At 37.8% G+C, this 21,409-nt stretch overlaps 1 protein-coding gene across 3 annotated transcripts in view; it reads right to left on the minus strand.

Annotated features, from left to right (window-relative positions):
- RAB10 (RAB10, member RAS oncogene family) overlaps positions 1-21,409 on the minus strand; it is a 75,838-nt gene that overhangs the window by 49,985 nt on the left and 4,444 nt on the right. Inside the window, exon 2 of one of the 3 annotated variants that reach the window (XM_082356918.1) lies at positions 12,390-12,469. The exons of 1 other annotated variant lie outside the window; for it this stretch is intronic. In XM_082356918.1, coding sequence (XP_082213044.1) covers positions 12,390-12,411 — 22 coding nt within the window. In that variant the 5' untranslated portion in view covers positions 12,412-12,469. Of the gene's footprint in view, positions 1-12,389; positions 12,470-17,412; positions 17,499-21,409 lie in introns of all 3 variants that reach the window. One more of the 3 variants, XM_082356917.1, reaches the window with a different exon arrangement.

The raw sequence follows: 21,409 nt of genomic DNA on the forward strand, positions 1-21,409 counted from the left end.
AATATATTTTGTATTCCTAGTGATTATCTAATTAGAGATTACTCTGGTTTGGTGTTTTTGTTTGATGAATATGCATCACATCACCCCCACCAAATTGCTGCAAGTATGGTGATCATTAAGTCTGTTTGACCAAAACAGTCTTCATTTGTCATGTTTCCCAATGTCCTGTCCAAATTTACTATGTCTCAGATTTCATATTTTTAACAAAGCTGCCTTAAAGTATGTGGAGAGGGTTTGGCAGACCTTGAATTGGTACTAACTTCTGCCAAGGTCTTACCAAGTAGTTATGTGAGACAAATGTCCAGTGTAAACAGTTATCACTTTTTAACACATGGTTGCATCTAAAAAGATAACCAGTGATAACCTGTTGCTCTTTCCCAACCCTTTACAAATGCAAAATGACTGACATTTCCCTTTCCAGCATAGCAAGCTGACAAAGTGTAATAAAAGGCAGCCAGTTCCCTGCTTTTTTGGGGGGGTTTTTTGGGGGTTTTTTTGGTGGGGGGAGGGGGGTGGCGCACCGCTCTGCTTGCAGGATCTTAGTTCCCAGACCAGGGATTGAACCCAGGGCCATGGAAGTGAAAGTGCCAAGTCCTAACCACTGGACCACCTAGCAAGTCCTCAATTCCCTCTGGTTTTAACAGATGCTGGGAAGAGAGTTTGAAGCTGCTGCCTCAACAAGATGCAAGAAGTCATCAGGTCACCAGTCAGTGGGATAAATGGGAAACATGGAAAATTATATGTGTATATGAAATGTTTCTTTTATAAAGTATACAGAGAGTAAAAATGTTTTTGCTACGATAATTTTATATTATACAATGTATATCTACAATCAATCTATATATTTTGCAGTAAGCCCTCTAGGCAGCAATTTACCCAGAAAAAATTTATGTTTAAAGTGATAATACTGACAAGAAGAAAAAAATCTGATGCAGCATCAACATTTAATTCAGAAGGTAGTAGTTACTGTAACACTGTGTCTGAAGATGACAATAACACATGCAGCTACAAAAGATGCCATTACAAACATTCTGTGAAGCATGACTTAATTTAGGTCAAATGACTGTTCCTCTAAATTAATTTTTCATTTTTTCAATTCCAAGTTTCTTGTCACTCAAAAAAATTTTTAATGAATCAATAATTATTAATCTGTTGGCTTCATTAGCAGAATAACTTGACAAAGAGATAGTCATGTTTCAAATAGAAAAACCATCATCCCATTAATGGCATGTTTTACTTTGTCCAATTTATGGAATGAAAATTAAGCTTTTGGCACTGAAAACAGAATGTAATTTGAAAACGACATGTTAAGAAGTTAGTTATATATGAACATTATGGCAAAATGGTTATTTGCACTTCTTAAAATTTTGAAAATACTGTATTTTCAAAGTCAGTCCCAGGGTCATTACAAGTGTTTTCTAAAAACACCAAATAAGCCTTTACGTGAGCAACAAACAGGAACAGAAATCACTTTAAGACACATGGTAAAAAACTGGAGACTTTATTCTAAAGATGTTTTGTTTCACAAGTGGACTCATCATGAAAACACTAGAGAATTAGAACTTGAGCAACTATTGGTTTTGCCATACTCCCATTTACTAGGCACACCTCTCCCCTATAAAGTGTTGTGGGTAAATAAATAATAATAAGAGTAAAGCTTCTGTAAGTTCATTCTGTTGAAGGTGAAACATCTGATATTACTGTGAATGCTACTGTGAATTGAGTTAAAAATATATGTAACATTGAAGACAATTTTTTTTCCCTTAGTGATAATGAAGATACAAATTCCAGCGGAGTACAGATGTCATGGTAAGACATACATTCTTAGTATTTCCACTAAGCTTAAAAAAAAAAAAAACCTATACAACAAAAAATATACTTGGAATGATTGTAGAACACATTATTCATAACTGCAGGGACTTCCCTGGTGGTGCAGTGGTTAGGAATCCGCCTGCCAATGCAGGGGACAAGGGTTTGAGCCCTGCTCCTGGAAGATCCAACATGTCACGGAGCAACTAAGCCCGTGCGCCACAACTACTGAGCCTGAGCTCTAGAGCCCGCGAGCCACAACTACTGAGCCCACGTGCTACAACTACTGAAGCCCACGCACCTGGAGCCTGTGCTCCACAACAAGAGAAGCCACCGCAATAAGAAGCACGCGCACCGCAACAAAGAATAGCCCCTGGGGCTTCCCTGGTGGTGCAGTGGTTGAGAATCTGCCTGCCAATGCAGGGGACACGGGTTCGAGCCCTCGTCTGGGAAGATCCCACGTGCTGCGGAGCAACTGGGCCCGTGAGCCACAACTACTGAGCCTGCGCGTCTGGAGCCTGTGCTCCACAACAAGAGAGGCCGCGATGGTGAGAGGCCCGCGCACCGTGATGAAGAGTGGCCCCCGCTTGCCACAACTAGAGAAAGCCCTCGCACAGAAACGAAGACCCAACACAGCCAAAAATAAATAAATAAATAAATAAATAATTTTTTAAAAAAATTATATTTGGAAAAAAAAAAAAAAGAATAGCCCCTGCTCAAAGCAACTAGAGAAAGCCTGCACGCAGCAACAAAGACCCAACACAGCCAAAAATAAATAAATTAAATAATAAATTTTTTAAAATTAAAATAAATAAATAACTGCATACAAAAAGGCTACAATATTCTACCAACTGAAAGACAAGCTTAGATGTTAAACCTTAGAAATACACACAGTGACTCAACTATAAAACCTGTGATCAAGCTGTTAATAATACATATGAATGAACGGGCAGCATGTGATTTGTTACATGTCCTCAATCATATTTTAGAACTGTTTGAGCCTTTAAAGAACTACTTCATGAATCTAAGTATCCTACAGTGGTACTGAACTTTTTTTTAATAAATGAGTCTTCTAAATTTTGGTTGCATTTTTAAAAATCAGCTGGAAGTATTTAATCAAAGTATTCAATGAAGTGGAATGCCAAAAACATCTTCAGGCTTTGAAGCCTTTGGCAAATTGCAGTTCTTGAAAATAAGAGGTGGCAAACAGGGAAGTGCCAAATGAAATTTCCAATTATGTATTTGCAATATATAAACTCTAAAATACAACTCAGAGAACTGCAGAAAACTCTATTTAAAAAACGCAACCATACTGGAAAAAACACATTCTTCACAGAAATACAAGGGACATGGCATTAGAGACAAAGTTAATAGTTAATAAAGGTATATGACTATGACACAAAGACTATTCTGCCTGGATCATGTTTTTAACAATCAAATACTTGATACTAAAAAAAAAAAGTTTTACTTTCATGAAAACAGACATTCATTTTTAAGAATTAAAAATTCTTATTTTTTAAAATAGTTTTGGAATAAATTAATAAAAACAGTGTCAAATATTTCAACAAATTATGTAACTATTTTTAGCACCCCTTTCACTCTCAGACTTCAGTCTGGCTGATAAATTACATGGTCACTCCAGCCACTAGGCATACTCAACTTTGTTCACTCTCCACCAACCTAGCACAATGCCCATAGTGAGTACTGAATACATGTTTGCCAACTTACTGAAGAGCTCATCCCTTTGATCTTTCCAATAGAGTTTATATGGATTAGTAGAGACCTCACATAAATGAATCCACAAATAAGGGGAGGAAATCCCCATCCCCGCCCTACCATTAACTACTTCAGTTAAAGATATCAGTTACTAGTTACCTAAGTTAGGTCCCTTGATCTCACCAATCTTGTCCCCAACATGAATCACACCAAATCTTTAATATCTTAATTCTCACCTTCCCAGCTTGGACCCTCATCATCTCTCTCTCTTGGATTCTACCTAGCATTTTGCAAATCTGTCTCTCTGCCTCCATTAATTCCCATGTTAATATTTTGGTATGTATCTCTTTGTGTTCTTTTTAACACACACATCAAAGTATATATACAGTCATCCCTCGGTATCAGTGCACGCTCAAGTCCCTTATGGTTGGCCCTCTGTAACTCGGATACAGAGGGCCAACTACAGCACACTTTTTAAAGAGAGAAAAATGTCATACTTTAAATCTGAACTCATTGCCCTACTTGATGATATCTTAGAAAATCCAAACTCCTTAACAAGACTTTTAAGGTCTTCTACAATCTAGCCCCAATTTATGTCCTGTCATGCCTCGAATTCTAGCCTCTCTGTACTACCTGCAGTCCCCAAACACACCATGTACCAATGACTCCTCCATTCCTATATTCCTATATATTCTGGCTCCAGAATGTCTGGACTCAAACTCTCATATTCCACAACAGGAAATCAACAAATAATGTCTAAAATTAATAAATAAACAGCAGTATAATAATCACATGATTTAGAAATATGACTTTAAAAAAAAAAGTCAGGAAAATGCTTGCTTAATCATGGCCATGTTAACACAATTCTAGCTAATGAAATGTGAACGTAAGCCGGCCAAAGGGCTTCTGGTCAGAGTTTTCATGCTCTTAAAAGATAAAATGGGGGAATTCCCTGGTGGTCCAGTGGTTAGGACTAGGTAATTTCACTGCCGGGGCCCAGGTTCAATCCCTGCTCAGGGAACTAAGATCCCGCAAGCTGCGAGGTGTGCCCCCCGCCCAAAAAAAAGAGAAAAAGAAATGAAAGACAAACAGTTTTTGCAACCAAAAATGTAATAACTGATTCATTCATAGATCAAACCAACAGGTAAAATGTTACTAGAGAATAAGATAGTTGCACCATCTCAAAGCATCACCCTACCTATAATTTATTAATTACAAAGGGGGAAAGTACCTTTAATGGAGAAATCCGGCAGGCTCTATCTTACCCAAGGGCTCAAACTTAGTATCTCCAATAATAGGACAAAATGACATTATGCACTGAGATGTGATGCACTGAGAAAGACACATCATCTAGGTAGTATTTTTGCCAAAATGTTTAATATGAATCTATTCATGAGGAAACAAATCCAAAATGTGGGTCATTCTTAATAAAATATTTAGACTCATTCAAAAAACTCAATGTCACGATCTTATTTATTCTAGATTAAGAAAAGTAAAGAGACAGGACAACTAAATTCAATGCATAATCTTGAATGGGACTCTGGACACCTACACCACCAACCACTCCCCAAAAAAGGCAAAAATGTTGAGGCAGTTTGAATAAGAACTATAAAGCATATACTACTGACTAATATTAAATTTCTTGGGTGTAACTATGAGGTTGTAGTTATATAAGAGAACATTCTTGTTCTGAGGAGATACGTACTGGAGTATTTAGGGGATGAAGTGTCATGATATCTGCAGCTTACTTACAAATTTTCAAATGGCCTAGCAAATAAAAGAAATACAAATACAAATGGTATGAGTGCACAAATGCAGCAAAATGTTAATAATATAGAAAATCTACATGAAGGACATATATGTGAATAGTTACACTATTCTTCCAAATTTTCAGTGCATTTGAAAGTTTTTAAAATAAAAAGCTGGAAGGGAAAAAAAGAGACACGAGGAAAAAATTGTCCCTTTTCCTCTGGATGATGTTATGACTCAGTATGTCTGGAGCCTAAAATTGCTGCATGTATCTCCACACCAATGAAGAGAACTAGCCTGAGGACAAACTAACTGACTGAGTGGCAGGATGTAAAGATAACTTGGGTTCTTGGTGAGGTTGCTGAGCATTTAACAAACTAACCCTAAAAGTGACACATAAACATTTTGTTGTTGTTTAAGCCAGCTGGGTTGGCGGGGGGCGGGGGGGGGGGCAGGGAAAAGCAAGGAGCTGTCACCTCCTAATACACAAATGTACTGAAAAAAAGTATTGCCATCAAAATTACATTAAGGATGTGCAACAATTAGCAGCAAAGAAGAGGGACATCACAGTACTTACCCTTTCTATGCTATACATTCTAATGCTATGTTTTTAAGCTAATAGGCATTACTTTAAATATAATTTAAAAAAAATATTATTCAAATAAAAACAGATGCACCTGTCATTGGAAATCACTTTCCTGGCCCAGGAGTAAAGGCACTTACTACAGTGATTTACCACATGATAAAAATATTCTAAACCAAACAAAATATCATATATAGAAACCAACTCCAACCCTTTTCTGAAAGCTCCTACAACCTTAGGCTGGTGGTAGTTAGAGATTTTGACGTTCCAGTGAGTCCCATTTAAGGGGTATGATGTTTGATGCTGGGAAGAGCAATGGCTGCTTAAAATTATCAACAAAAGAGATAAATAGAAAAAAAAAATCTCAACTACGTATCAGCTCTTTCAACCTAAAAATATGAAAAGCAAGTCAAATTCTTTGTCTATAAAGAAACTATATCTAATCTGTTTATAACCATCCCCAAAATTATGTACCCAAAGAAATTACTCTTGTAAAAGATATTTTTCTTCTCATTTGTGTGTGTGTGTGTGTGTGTGTGTGTGTGTGTGTGTGTGTGTTTTGATAACTACTTTTTTTTTTTTTAATTTATTTTTTGCCTGCATTGGGTCTTCGTTGCTGCGTGCAGGCTTTCTCTAGTTGCAGCGAGCAGGGGCTACTCTTCGTTGCTGTGCACGGGCTTCTCATTGCGATGGCTTCTCTTGTTGCGGAGCACAGGCTCTAGGCGCATGCGCTTCCGTAGTTGTGGTGCACAGGCTCAGCAGTTGTGGCACGTGGGCTTAGCTGCTCCGTGGCATGTGGGATCTTCCCGGACCAGGGATCAAACCCGTGTCCCCCGCACTGGCAGGTGGATTCTTAACCACTGCACCACCAGGGAAGTCTGAAAACATACTTTTCAATAAAGTTTTATGAGTCACAAAATGGTAGCCCTTGTACCAATATTTCAGGTCTGGCCAGTATTGTTTTGTTCTAGGTTTTTTAAAATGATTTCACTTTTGTAAAAGTCTGTATTTCCAGCTTCTCTGGTATAATGTACTGGAAAGAATATGGGCTTTAGAGTCTGAGGGACCGGGATTAACAATTCTAGTTTCACCATTTACTAGCTGTGTGACCTTCTTGGCTCAATTACCTAATGTTCCTAATCCTCAATTTTCTCATTAACAAAATGGGGATAATACAAATTTCCTCAGAGGATTAGTGTGAGAATGAACTGAAATAATGTACAGTCATACCTCATTTTATTGCATTTCACTTTATTGTGCTTCAAAGACGTTGCGCATTTTTACAGATTGAAGGGTTTGTGGCAACCCTGTGTCGAGCTAGTCTGTTGGCATCATTTTTCCAACAGCACTACTCACTTCCTCCTGTCTCTGTGTCACATTTTGATAATTCTCGAAATATTTCAAAGTACTGGGGGTTTGTTCCAGACCACCACAATAAGGCAAATGCCACAATAAAGCAAGTCACATGAATCTTCTGGTTTCCCAGTGCATGTAAAAGTTATGTTTATACAATGCTGTAGTCTATTCAGTAATAGCATTCGGTCTAAAAAAATGCACATACATTAAAGATACTTTATTGCTAAGAAATACTAACCATCATGTGAGCCTTCAGCAAGTCATAGTAACATCAAAGATCGCTGATCACAGATAACTATAACAAACACAATAATAATGAAAAAGTTTTTGAAATATTATGAGAATTACCAAAATATGACAGAGACACGAAGTGAGCAAATGCTGTTGGAAAAACAGACTTGCTCAATGCAGGGTTGCCACAAACCTTCAGTTCGTAAAAAGTTAAGAATCTGTGAAGAACAATAAAGCAAAGCACAGTGAAATGAGGTACGCCTGTACTGAGTGCGCTTTGGACATGACCATGGTGGTATGGCCTGAACTATGTATGCTATACAATCCCAACCTAGTTGTGATGTGGGGTTTTTTTATTGTGGTAAAAACAAGTACCAGGGCTTCCCTGGTGGCACAGTGGTTAAGAATCCGCCTGCCAATGCAGGGGGCATGGGTTCGAGCCCTGGTCTGGGAAGATCCCACATGCCGCGGATCAACTAAGCCCACGCACCACAACTACTGAGCCTGTGCTCTAGAGCCCATGAGCCACAACTACTGAGCCTGTGTGCCACAACTACTGAAGCCCACATGCCTAGAGCCCATGCTCCACAACAACAGAAGCCATCACAACGAGAAGCCAGCACACTGCAATGAAGAGTAGCCCCCAGCGCACCGCAACTAGGGGAAGCCACAGCAACAAAAGACCCAACGCAGCCAAAATAAATAAATAAATAATAAAATAAATAAATTAATTTATTTTTTAAAAAAGTACCATAGAATTTACCATCTTAACCATTTTTAAGTGTACTGTTCAGTAGTGTTAAGTATATTCACACTGTAGTGCAACAGATCTCCAGAACTTTTTCAACTTGCAGAACTACATGCATTAAACAACGCTCCTTTGCCCCTTTTCCCCCAGCTCCTGATAAGCACAAATGGACTTTGGGTTCCTTCCACCTCATGGCTACTGTAACAAGTGCTGCTATGAACACGGGTGTGCAAAATCTCTTCAAGACTCTGCTTTCAATTCCTCAGGATCTATATCCAAAGGTGGGACTGCTGAACCATACAGTAGTTCTATTTTTTAAATTATCTGACTAGTTATGATAATCGTAATCCTAAAGTACTCACAGTTTTTGCCCCAATAAACCTTTGGAATATTTACCATGTACTTCTCAAATTTCGCATTTTGGTTAAAAAAACTTATCATCATGCCTGTGAGACATGCTCCTAACTAGCATATTCCCTAAGTTAGTGGCACCGATTCGCCCAGACAGTGGTAGCATCAGGATTATGTGACATGGATCTAATCCTGCCACTCACTACCCCATCTACAGGATGAAGTACAAGCTTACTGCCAGATCATATAAGGCCCTTCACAGTCGGCACCACATAATTTCTAAACACTTTATGCTCCAGACCCAAAATGTTGATAAACACGGAACTCATTAACTAAATCGTGATACATCTAATGGAACACTATGCAGCAGTTTTTAAAAAATGAAGAAACTAATCATGAGGAATGATCTCCAAGATACACTGTGGAAGGAGGAAAAAAAGTAAAATACAACTACTTCTGTGATGTATTTAATAGTACAACCTTGGCTCTCAAACTTTAGCTTGTATGGAAATCATCTGGACGGCTCCATCAAAATACAGATGGCTGAGTCCTACCCCAGGAATTTCTGATTCAACAGTTGACAGGTAGAACGTGAGAATTTGCATTTCCAGCAAGCTTCCTGGTGATGCTGGTGCTGCTGTGAAGAGATCCACACTTTGGAACCACTGTCTTCACAGTCATTGCGTATTTCAAAAAATGGATCATTCTTTGTTCACTGCAGCACTATTTACAATAGCCATGACATGGAAGCAACCTAAATGTCCATCAATAGATGAATGGATAAAGATGTGGCACATATATGCAATGGAATATCACTCCGCCATAAAAAGGAACGAAACTGAGTTATTTGTAATGAGGTGGATGGACCTAGAGTCTGTCATACAGAGTGAAGTAAGTCAGGAAGAGAAAAACAAACACCAGATGCTAACGCACATATATGGAATCTAAAAAAAACGGTACTGATGAACCTAATGGCAGGACAGGAATAAAGATGCAGACATAGAGAATGGGCTTGAGGACACGGTGGGGAAGGGGATGAGGTGAGAGAGTAACACTGACATATATACACTACCAAATGTAAAATGGATGGCTAGTGGGAAGCTGCTGCATAGCACAGGGAGATCAGCTTGGTGCTTTGTTGACAACCTAGAGGGGTGGGAAAGGGAGGGTGGGAGGGAGGCTCAAGAGGGAGGAGATATGGGGATATATGTATACATACAGCTGATTCACTTTGTTGTACAGCAGAAACTAACACAACATTGTAAAGCAATTATACTCCAATAAAGGTATTTAAAAAAAAAGGATCATTCTTTATCATCTTTAAAGAAAATCAACCCACCACAGATTGTTCAAATTCAATGGCTGAGGAAAGCCAAATATGGTCTTAAAAGAAAATCATCCACTGAAGCAGATCATGGCAGTTATGTGAGAAAATTTAACTGACAAATAGCAAGGAGGATGAGCCAAGCTGTAATAGTACTCCATGGTACATTTCAAAATCTACAAAACAACATATGTACAATTGCATTGCATATATCATACAATACCAAGCAGGCACACTGACACCATTGCTTTGAGGAAGATGTGTTTTACAGTAGAAGAGTCAAGAACAAACTAACAAAAAATTTTAATTATTTACTCTTGAAATTACCTATAATGCTTTCCTTAAAATTAATGTTTTAAGACCTCTATTTCTTCCCTTCTAGCCACTCATTTCCATCAACCAACAAATTCACCTAACAACAGATGATAAAACAAACTGTATTTGAAAATACAGTTCCCTAAAAAACTCTCACTCAACTGAAGCAATTTTAAACTCAGTAGGTTTGCTAAAATTCAATAGAAGATCAGGAAAAAAGGCAAATGTTTGAAGAAACAGTCCATTCAGCAGGGGCTAAAGCATTCCAGGGGGCTCACGCATTCCAAGGGAGACAGAATGTCAAGGATGAAGATGTCACCTGAGACTGAGGCAAGTTTTAAAAGGCAAATTGTGCTTAACTAAATCACTGCTGGAGTTGGAAATCATCATTTAATAGAAAGACCACAACCTAGGGCAAAGAATAAGAGCATTCATATATATATATATATATATACATATATTCATCACCAATGACTTAAACAGTGCCTGCTAAAAAGCATAACGTAGAAAAAAAGTAAAAATCAGCTCAAGAAAATGTGTTGGGGGCTAAAGAAGAAAGTTTTAAAAAAGTCCTGTAATCTGTGGCACCTACATATAGACATCTTATTAAAGAAAGTTTTTCAGAAGAGAAATTGAAGAAAAATTAGAGGGGGAAGGGGCTTCCCTGGTGGCACAGTGGTTAAGAATCCACCTGCCAATGCAGGGGACACGGGTTCGAGCCCTGGTCCAGGAAGATCCCACATGCCGCGGAGCAACTAAAGCCCGTGCGCCACAACTACTGAGCCCACTCACCACAACTACTGAAGCCTGCGTGCCTAGAGCCCGTGCTCCACAATAAAAGAAACCACCGCAATGAGATGCCCAAGCACTGCAATGAAAAGTAGTCCCCCTGCTGCAATTAGAGAAAGCCCACGCGCAGCAATGCAGACCCAAGGCAGCCAAAAATAAATACATAAAAATAAATTAAAAAAAAAAGATGAACCAAAATTGATAGGACCACTTTGTAAAATTGTTCAGTACTATCTGCGAAAGCTAGTACCTACCAAAGCTAAATATATGCGTACACCATGACCCAGCAATCCCACCCCTAAATACACACCCAAGAGGAATGCATGCGTATTTTTAAAAAAAGAAAAAGAAAAAGAAAAATTAGAGGGGCAAGTCACGATATTATAGTGTAAAAATTAGTTATTTGAGTATATCAGGTTAACATTGAAATTATTTTTATTCCCTTAAGCACACATTGATCATCAGTCACAAATACTCCACAAAGGAAACTGTCCACCTGTTGCTTAATTTATAGTTACCTGTGTTATATAAGATATTATTATTAAATACTTTTATTAGAATATTTTATTGTACAGAGAAATACAAACTGCTAAACCCTGTCTGACTTATTCAAAAAGCCCACTATTCTTGAGGGAGGCATATTAAGTTAAGAGCATGGCTGACTTCCTGGAAGTCCATCTTAGAGCTTAGGTATAAGCCAGTTTCATTAAGATGCTATTTATGGTCCTGACATTCACACAGCTGTGCAGACCCTTTTTGAATCCATTTAAAATAGAGAAATTACTTCTGTAAATGTTTCATTCAACATGAAAAAAAAAATCCTTATATTTATCCCCCAAACTGTTCACTCACATTTTAAAGGATAATCCTCCAACAATCCTAATACTTGAGAACTAGTGAGTAAATCTTAAATTTACCTCATCCAAGCTCATAACTTTGTTTGGATTATATTCACCCTCAGGCTTCACTTTTCCATCAATGCATCCCAATTTTTTAAATTCTTTCTGAATACGAGAAATAATTTCATTTTATTATAATAAAGCATTTATCCAGCATCTTGTGGAAAAATTATTCCACAAAAGTTAAACTCTGATTATACATACATAAGGCACCAAAACTCATTTTTTATTATGTCTCCAAAATATATCAAACTTTCTACCTCAACAGAGACTACTGAAGATAAAAGAACTTCTTCTAGGGAATTCCCTGGCGGTCCAGTGGTTAGGACTCGGTGCTTTCACTGCCACAGCCGGGCAGTGAAACCCCTGGTCGGGGAACTAAGACCTCGCAAGCCGTGCGGCACGGCCAAAAAAAAAAAAGGAACTTCTCATTGGCCATAATCATCAATTCACAAATCTGTAACTGTATCGTACGGTAATACAATCTTTAATCTTTGTCTTAGTTTTCAGGTCTCCTACCTAAATGTCTATCTGGTCTCATTTCTGCTGGCTGGACATGTCACCGGCATAAAAACAAAAGTCTGCTGCTTCTTCAGGGTCTAATAAAATGGAATTAAAAAACAAAGTCAGTAAGGCACTAAGAAAACACTAAGTACTACGTGTGGCTTTAATTTAGGTGATTTGTGAATATACGATTTGTTTTCGTCTGTATTATGTTCAGAGGTTAATGGAAGACTAGTCTCTAGATACATGTAAGTGTTACTACCTGTTTAAAATTCTGTATCTTAAAAAAACAAAACAAAACTTTCTTTCATGAGGTATAGCAAACGTAACTTTGTAAGACAAGAAAACAGAACAGAAAAATAAGGTGTCTTAAAGAGCATAAAGCTTGTATTTCCCACAAATATGAAATGTCTTAGAAGAGCAGCAAAGATATTGAGAATCAGATTCTAACTTAGGTGCTGAGAAAGTAGTGGTATGTTGGTGCACTTTTCAAAATTCTCCACTAGAACTTAAACTCCACAAGGACAGGCACCAAGTTGTACTACTCACCACTGCATCTCTGGTGCTCACAGAGAGTGCCTGACACATTGCAAAACCTCAACGGCAAGTGCAAAGGCTTATAGCTTAATTTCCTACTTTATTTTTGAAAAATGACTATGGCATACAAATCTTTAATCTATTTTGAATCAGACACCACTTCATACATAAAATAAACTATCTAAAGAGACATAAAACCAAATGTAGCAAAATATTGGCAATTGGTGAATCTAGAGGAAGGATATAAGAGGATTCATTATAATAAGTATCTTTACTGTAGGTCTGAAACTTTCCAAAAGAAGAAAAAAGTTTTCAGAATTCTTACTCACTTAAGCAAAGAGCTAACACTTGAACAGTTATTTTGATATTATATTTACCTTCCACAGCACTCTTGTCCATTTATTATGCTGACTATATATTCCCACACACAAAAATATGCAAAAAGACACGAATGGATTTAAAAAAATTCACACGTATCCATTAATGTCTAATTTAAGGAAGGCAAAGCCATTTTAGTAAGACTGAGAATATACAAAGAGGCAGAATAACTCTACTCACACTTTGTAAGGAAAAATATTTACTAGTAGGTTTCAAACCAGCTAAAAATCAAGCGGGCGATACCTTATCATTCAAAGCCAAGTGCTGTAATATATAGGACCCACTGCAATCCTCTGACAGATTATGAGTTTGCTGAATCATTTGTTGGTCAGTATTCTATAAAATAGTATACATCGAGAGCAAAAGACTGAAGTTTAAGACTACAGTCATACTTTGTTCAAAAAGCAAAAAATACTCTCCCTTCTCCCCAGGTAAATCAGCCAAGAATTATACATCTAAATTAAAGCTCTTTCCTTTAAATGGTGCTGTTGTGAATACTCTGATTCCCTACTACATTCATTTGACTACCCTAAATAACAAAAATATCAGTATTTTGAGGATGGACTAGATATTTACAAGAACAGTAGCAAAGTATCATCCATCCCTAATCCTACTGGATGTTATTTATGAGTTAAAAAGTGGAGTCAAAAATCATTTGGAGTGAAAAATTACTTCAAATTCCAGTTAAACTAAAAGAGAAAAATCTTTCTGATCCCTTCTCTCCAAAATCACACCAAAACTTTAAGGAAAACAAGAAATATAAAGAGTTTACCTTCATTGCAATGGAGAGACATTGTAACTAACCACAATAGATGAAGACGTTTATGACCTCAGAACCCACTGAAGAAGATACCAATGAGGAGCAAGCCAATTCACGTCTAAATAGGAGGTTTAGCAATAGGAGGTATTAGGTACCAGGCAGAAAGTAAAGGCCTGATTGAAGGTTTATATAAGGACACCCCAAGACCTAGTCTCCATTTCACATAACCAGATATTACCACTCCTCAAGACCTAGCAGGAGTCTAAAGATTTATTCTCTAGAAAATCTGAAACTGACACACTCTGAATTCAGGAACAAGAGGTTCAGTGGAGTGTGGAGATGAAACTAAAACCAGGGAGATTAAAAAGCCCCACCCATGTTTACAAAGCTCATGAACATCTTTTCAAAGACCCATTCTTTTTTTTTTTTTTTTTTGGCACTTTTTAAAAAAATCTTATTGAAGTGCAGCTGATTCAACAACCCATTCTTAATTATGAATGTATGTCCTGAAATCACCAATCATTTGAGGAAGGCCTCTAAAATAAAATACAGAATAAAACAAACATGGGTATGGAAAACTCGAAGGAAAAAGAGAGTCAAGAAGAAAATGTCAAAAAAGCTATCTTCCAAGAAAGATACTGTATTTATAAAACAAGAACAGAATGCTTAAAAACAAATTTTAAGGAATAAACCAGAAAAAACACTAGAAACTTAAACATACTACAGCTGAAATAAAATCTTCAATAGAAAAGTTAAAAGGTAAAGTCAAAGAAATCTCCCAGAAAGAACGAATTAGCAAAGCTAGAAAATAGAAAATTATACAATCAATCCAGGAAGTCCAACATCCAACTAAAAACAGAAAATAAAGGGAAGAAAATCACAGGAGGGAAAAATGTAAGAAAACGTGAAGAAGTTAAGGACCTGGAAAGGCCCACCAAGTATCGAGAATGATAGATTTATTTTAAAAAAAGACCCACCCACTGAGGTACATGATCTGTTACCAGGAATTCAAAAAAACTAAAAATCTAAAAACTTCCAGAGACAAACTAGGCCATAAATGATGGATAAAGAATCAGAATGGTATTGTACCTGCCAACAACATCAGAAGCTAAAAGACAAAAGTAATACTTTCAAAATCCTAAGGGAAAATTATTTTCAAACCAGAATCCTAGGCCCTGTCAAACTTTCAATTGAGTGAAAGGAAAGAATTTAGACATTGTCAAATATGGAAAGTCTCAAAAAATTTCCTTTGCCATGTACCGTTTTGGCAAGAAGCTACTAGAGAATGATATGATCCAAGGCAATAAATTAACAACAGTATCTCACATGAGAGAGGCTAAGGGAACTGAAGCAAGGAGGAGAAAGACCTAGAAGAGAGGTATCCAGGAAGAAATATATATATCTCTAATAGTTTGACTGTGTAGAAATTCATTCTGAGAGGTTGTTGGAGGATGTAGGAAGACTTGATAATGCGTAAAGGAAATTAATCAAATAAAAAGAACTTTCAACTTCAGAAAAAAGGAAATAGAGTCATAACAGACTATTTGGCTTGATAGGGAATATTCACATGGGCATATTAATGTAACCACTGGATATCAATTTAACAAAAAAAACTGGGATAAAAGTGGGATGAGATTATAACAGGTTAAAATTTTCATCTAATATTAAATTAATACTCAAGAGATGGCTGTATACCTTATCTTTTGAAAATACAGGAGTATATAACAGAAGAGGTAGAAGATGCTTCTAAAGAACAGGACTGAAGATGGAGAGGAAATGAGACAGGAGACTGCTTTTTTTGTTACTATAAATCTTTTAGCAGTTTACTTAACTTCAAATATGTGTACACATCACTGATAAAAATTAACTTTAAAAAGCTTTCAAGGGACTTCCCTGGTGGTGCAGTGGTTAAGAATTCGCCTGCCAGTGCAGGGGACACAGGTTCAAGCCCTGGTCCGGGAAGATCCCACATGCCGTGGAGCAACTAAGCCCACGCACCACAACTACTGAAGCCCACGTGCCTAGAGCCCATGCTCCGCAAGAAGAGAAGCCACCGCAATGAGAAGCCCGCACACCGCAAAAAAGAGTAGCCTCCGCTCACCACAACTCGCGTGCAGCAACGAAGACCCAACGCAGCCAAATAAATAAAATAAAATGTATAAAGAGCTCATAAAACTCAATAGTTAAAAAAAAAAAAAAGAAAAAAGAATGCAATTAGAAAATGGGCAACTGACGTGAACAGATATTTCACCAGAGAACACACAGATGGCAAATAAGAACATAAAAAGATTTTTCAACACCTCTGGCTATCAAGGAAATGCGATTTAAAACAACAGTGAGTGAGATTATTACTACACACTTATCAGGATAGCTAAAACACAAAATAGTAAAACCACCAAATGCTGGTGAAGATGCAGAGAAACAAGATCACTCACACGCTATTGAAGGAATATAAAATAGTACAGCCACTCGAGAAACAGTTTGGTAGTTTCTTATAAAACTAAACATGCAATTACCATATGACCCAGTAATTGCACTATTAGGCATTTATCCCAGAGAAACAAAAATTTATGATCATACAAAACCTTCTACATAAAAATTCACAGCAGCTTTATTTATAACAGCCAAAAACTGGAATCAGCCCAGGTGTTCCCCAATGGGTGAGTCATTAACCAAACTTGGGGAATGCATACCATGAAATACTACTCAATAATAAAAAAGGAACTATTGATACATACAACTTGGATGAATCTCCAGGGAATTAAGCCGACTGAACAGAACCAAATCCCAAAGGTTACATCGTATATGGTTCCATTTATATTACATTCGTGAATGACAAAATTTTATAAATGGAGGACAAATTTTTGGAGGAGAGAATGGGGGGGGTGGAGGGAGGAAAGGGGTATAGTTAAAAAAGAACACAAGGGATCCTTGTCCCTTGGAACTGTTCAGTATCTTGACTGTGGTGGTTGCTACATGAACCTACAGAAGTGACAAAATTGTAGTGAATTTCATACACACACACACAAATAAGTACAAGTAAAACTAGAGAAATTTGAGTAAGACTGGTGTGCTGTAACAGATGACAATATCCTGGTTGTGATATTATACTACAGTTTCACAAAATGTTACCATTAGGAGAAACTGGGCAAAGTGTACAAGGGATCCTTCTGTATTGTTTTTTACAACTGCATGTGAATCTACAACTGCCTTAATAAAAATGTCAATTAAAAAAAGCCTGCATAAGCATTGCTACTGATATGAAAGAAACAAATCAATACTGTCCTCTGTTCTGATTTTGCTACATTGTACTTTTTGGGTCTCCAGAATAATGGTTTTTTCCATTTTCTAATGTTTTACAACCTTGGATGCTCTGTTTCTGGGTCATGCTGGAAATTTAGTGTTCCATCACCAGTTGCTGTTTTCCCCAAAAATATGATTTTTCATCTCTGGAAAGAAGGACAAACATCAAGCAATCACTTTTGCTTGTAACTCAAAATATATGGTACTACTATCTTCAAAGATAATGTTTTTTCTCATTTGAGATTTACCTTCAGATGAGTTTTCTTCACCAAAATTTTACTCTAGCCATCTTTTCAAATTCCTTTTCTTATAACCCAAATTTAAAGGACTTATTCCATTAACCCCCAATATTCACCTCTTTGAAGGAAGCAAATCCATGACCTTTACAAGACTTTTATCAGTCTTTATGTTCAGACAATGGTCTCAACACTCTCTATAGCTCTTTTACACTCTACCTTTAGGACTGAACCATCTCCATAAGCAGTCTTCCCATGCAGATCTCTTAGCTATTCACAAATTTATATTTTGTGCTAAATAATGGTCTCTTATTTGTAAATTAACTCAACAAGCCCCTATTTCTCTGTTAATCACAATTGCTATCACAGCACTGGCTGGGCAACTCTGTACTGTTAAAAGTTGTTTGACAGTATTTCTCCTATCATTCTTTCCCTTTACAAACCAAACAGGAATATCAGTATTTCCTTTGCCACATCTCGTATACCATTATACACCATAATTCTTGAAAATAAAATAATTATTTCTAACATTATAAGCTCAGCTCTGCTGTGTTATGCTCTGTTTGCAAAAGACAAGTAACCTGAACAAACGCCTTGGTATTTGGTGCTGAGACTTGTTACTTTCCCACTTCTGTCAAAACAAAGACAAAACAACAATAAACCACTGTAACTCCACTTTTCAAATTAAAATTGATGAGTAGGAGAATGATCCTATCATTAATTTTTTCAAACAAAACAATGAAATTCTCAGGATGAGAAACACAGCCATGAACAGGATTGGATGTGGATTTTAGTCAAAACTCTTTCACTAATTAGCCATATAATCTTCTGCAAGTTACTTCCCCTCATCAGTATCAGTTTCCTGACTCAGTTTCCCTGGTGGTGCAGTGGATAAGAATCCACCTGCCAATGCAGGGGACACGGGTTCGATCCTTGGTCCAGGAAGATCCTACATGCCGTGGAGCAACAAAGCCCGTGCGCCACAACTACTGAGCCTGTGCTCTACAGCCCACGAGCCACAACTACTGAGGCCCGCCCGCCTAGAGCCTGTGCTCTGCAACGAGAAGCCACTGCAATGAGAAGCCCGCTCACCGCAATGAAGTGTAGCCCCTGCCCACGCTCACTGCAACTAGAGAAAGCCTGTGCGCAGCAACTAAGACCCAACGCAGCTAAAAAAAAAAAAAAAAAAAATTCATTGCAGGGTACTTTCCTGTATTAATATTCCAAGGAGATCTATGTAGATACACACAACAAAAAGACAAACCTGCCTTCAGTATCTAAAAGTACAGACCAGTAATAATAAAGCATGGGAAAGTACCTTAAAGGATCCTGTTGACTTAATGACCACTGGTTAACAGTAGCTATCACATGAAACAGTGAGGGGCTGTCTGTGATTAAATGCTCTTTTAGAGAGCTGTGTCAAGTGGTAAAGAGTTTTTTGGGGGCTTTTTGGTAGTAAAATATACATAACATAAAATTGATCACTTAAACCATTTTTTTAATTGCAGTAAAAAAAACACATAACATAAAAATATACCAACTTAACCAGTTTTAAGTGTATAGTGCAGTAGTGTTACGCGTATTCGCATTGATAACACAACAGATCTCCAAAACTCCTTCATCTCATAAAACTAAAACTATACTATATCCATTAAACAACTCCCTATTTCCCCCTCCCCCCAGTCCCTGGGAGACCATCATTCTACTTTCTACTATTCTACTTTCTGTTTCTATGAATTTGACAACTTTAAATACCTCATATAAATGGAATCATGCAGTATTTGTATTTCTGCGCATGTTAACCATTTCTAAGTATACAATTCAGTGGCATTAGATATATTCACACTGCTGTGCAACCATCACCACTATCCATCTCCAAAACTTTTTCATCTTCCCAAACTGAAACTCTGTACCCTTTAAGCAATAATTCCCCACTAACTGAAATTCTGTACACATTAGCCAATAACTTCCCATTACCCAGTCCCCAGGCCCTGGTAACCACTATTCTACTTTCTCTATGAATTGACCTATTCTAGGCACCTCACATAAATGACTTGATGCAGTATTTGTCCATTTGTGTCTGGCTTGTTTCACTTAGCATAGTGTTTTCAGTGTTTATTCATGTTGTAAAATCTATCAGAATTTCACTCCTTTTTAAGGTTGAATAATATTACATTATATGTATATGCTACATCTTGTGTATCCATTCATTGGTCTATGGACATTTGGGTTGTTTCCACCTTTCGGCTACTGTGAATAATGCTGCTAAACAGACAATAACAAGTGTTGGTGAGGATGTGGAGAAATAAAACCCTGGTGCAGTGCTATGGGAACATAAAGCTGTGCAGCCACTATGGAAAACAATATGGTGGTTTCCCAAAATATTAAAAATAGAATTATGGTATGATCTAGCAATGCCACTTCCAGGTATATACCCAAAAGAACTGAAAGCAGGGACTCGAACAGATAAGTCTATGACAAAGTTCTTTTTTTTTTTTTTTTACCAAAGTTAATTTTTGATGTCAGTCATCCTAATGGATGTGAAGTAACGTCACATAGTGGTTTTGATTTGCATTTCCCTAATGATTAGTGATGTTGAACATCTTTTCATGTGTTTACTGGCCATCTGTGTATCTTCTTTGGGAAAATCTCAGGACAGTTCTTAATCAATCCTAAAAATACACGTTCAGGGGCTTCCCTGGTGGCACAGTGGTTGAGAGTCTGCCTGCCAATGCAGCGGACATGGGTTCGAGCCCTGGTCTGGGAGGATCCCACATGCCGCGGAGCAACTGAGCCCATGAGCCACAACTACTAAGCCTGCGCGTCTGGAGCCTGTGCTCCGCAACAAGAGGGGCCGCGACAGTGAGAGGCCCGCGCACCGCGATGAAGAGTGGCCCCCACTCGCCACAACCAGAGAAAGTCCACGCACAGAAACGAAGACCAAACACAGCCAAAAATAAATAAATAAATAAAGTGTAAAATTAAAAAAACAAAAAAATACACGTTCAAATGAAAGAAATTCCTTAGGCGGGCTTCCCTGGTGGCGCAGTGGTTGGGAATGCGGGGGACACAGGTTTGAGCCCTGGTCCGGGAAGATCCCACATGCCGCAGAGCAAGTAAGCCTGTGCACCACAACTACTGAGCCTGCGCTCTAGAGCCCATGAGCCACAACTACCGAGCCCTCGTGCCACAACTACTGAGCTCGCGTGCCTAGAGCCAGACCTCTGCAACAAGATAAGCCACCTCAATGAGGAGCCCGCGCACCGCAACAAAGACCCAGCACAGTCAAAAATAAATAAATAAATAAATAAATTTTTTTTTTTAAAAAGAAAGAAATTCTTTAGGCACACTGGCATTCCTGCAGCATGAGCCACTGCCTGGGTGTCACAGCAAAGTCCTGTCACGTTTAATATGAAAAAGGTTTTGCTCAATTCTCTAAAAAGCAGCCTCTCCATATAAAATGGGCTCATTTCAATTAAATAAACCAATTCTTAAATGCATGTTAGTGGAACCATCCTACTCTTCCAACGCTTAGTAAAAACACTCAGAAAGACAACAAAAAGGGTGTGTTCATTATACCCCTCCCAGAGGCAAGAGTCTTTACCAATTTAATTTTTTACATGGAACCCAGAGACTCCATTTCCCAGTGAAAGACAGTCCTTACAGAAAAAGTAATATGAAGTCGAGGGGTGGAGGGAGGATTAACAACACCAAAAGATAGCACTTTCAGTATAACAGCCTACAAAAAATTTCTGCTTTGGGACGAGTCCAAGTAACTACCGTTATCACGAAAGGGTAATGCTTTCCTGAGCTCATACTGC

The sequence above is a fragment of the Balaenoptera borealis genome (assembly GCF_965194805.1).
Source record: "Balaenoptera borealis genome assembly, chromosome: 15".
NCBI lineage: Eukaryota > Metazoa > Chordata > Mammalia > Artiodactyla > Balaenopteridae > Balaenoptera > Balaenoptera borealis.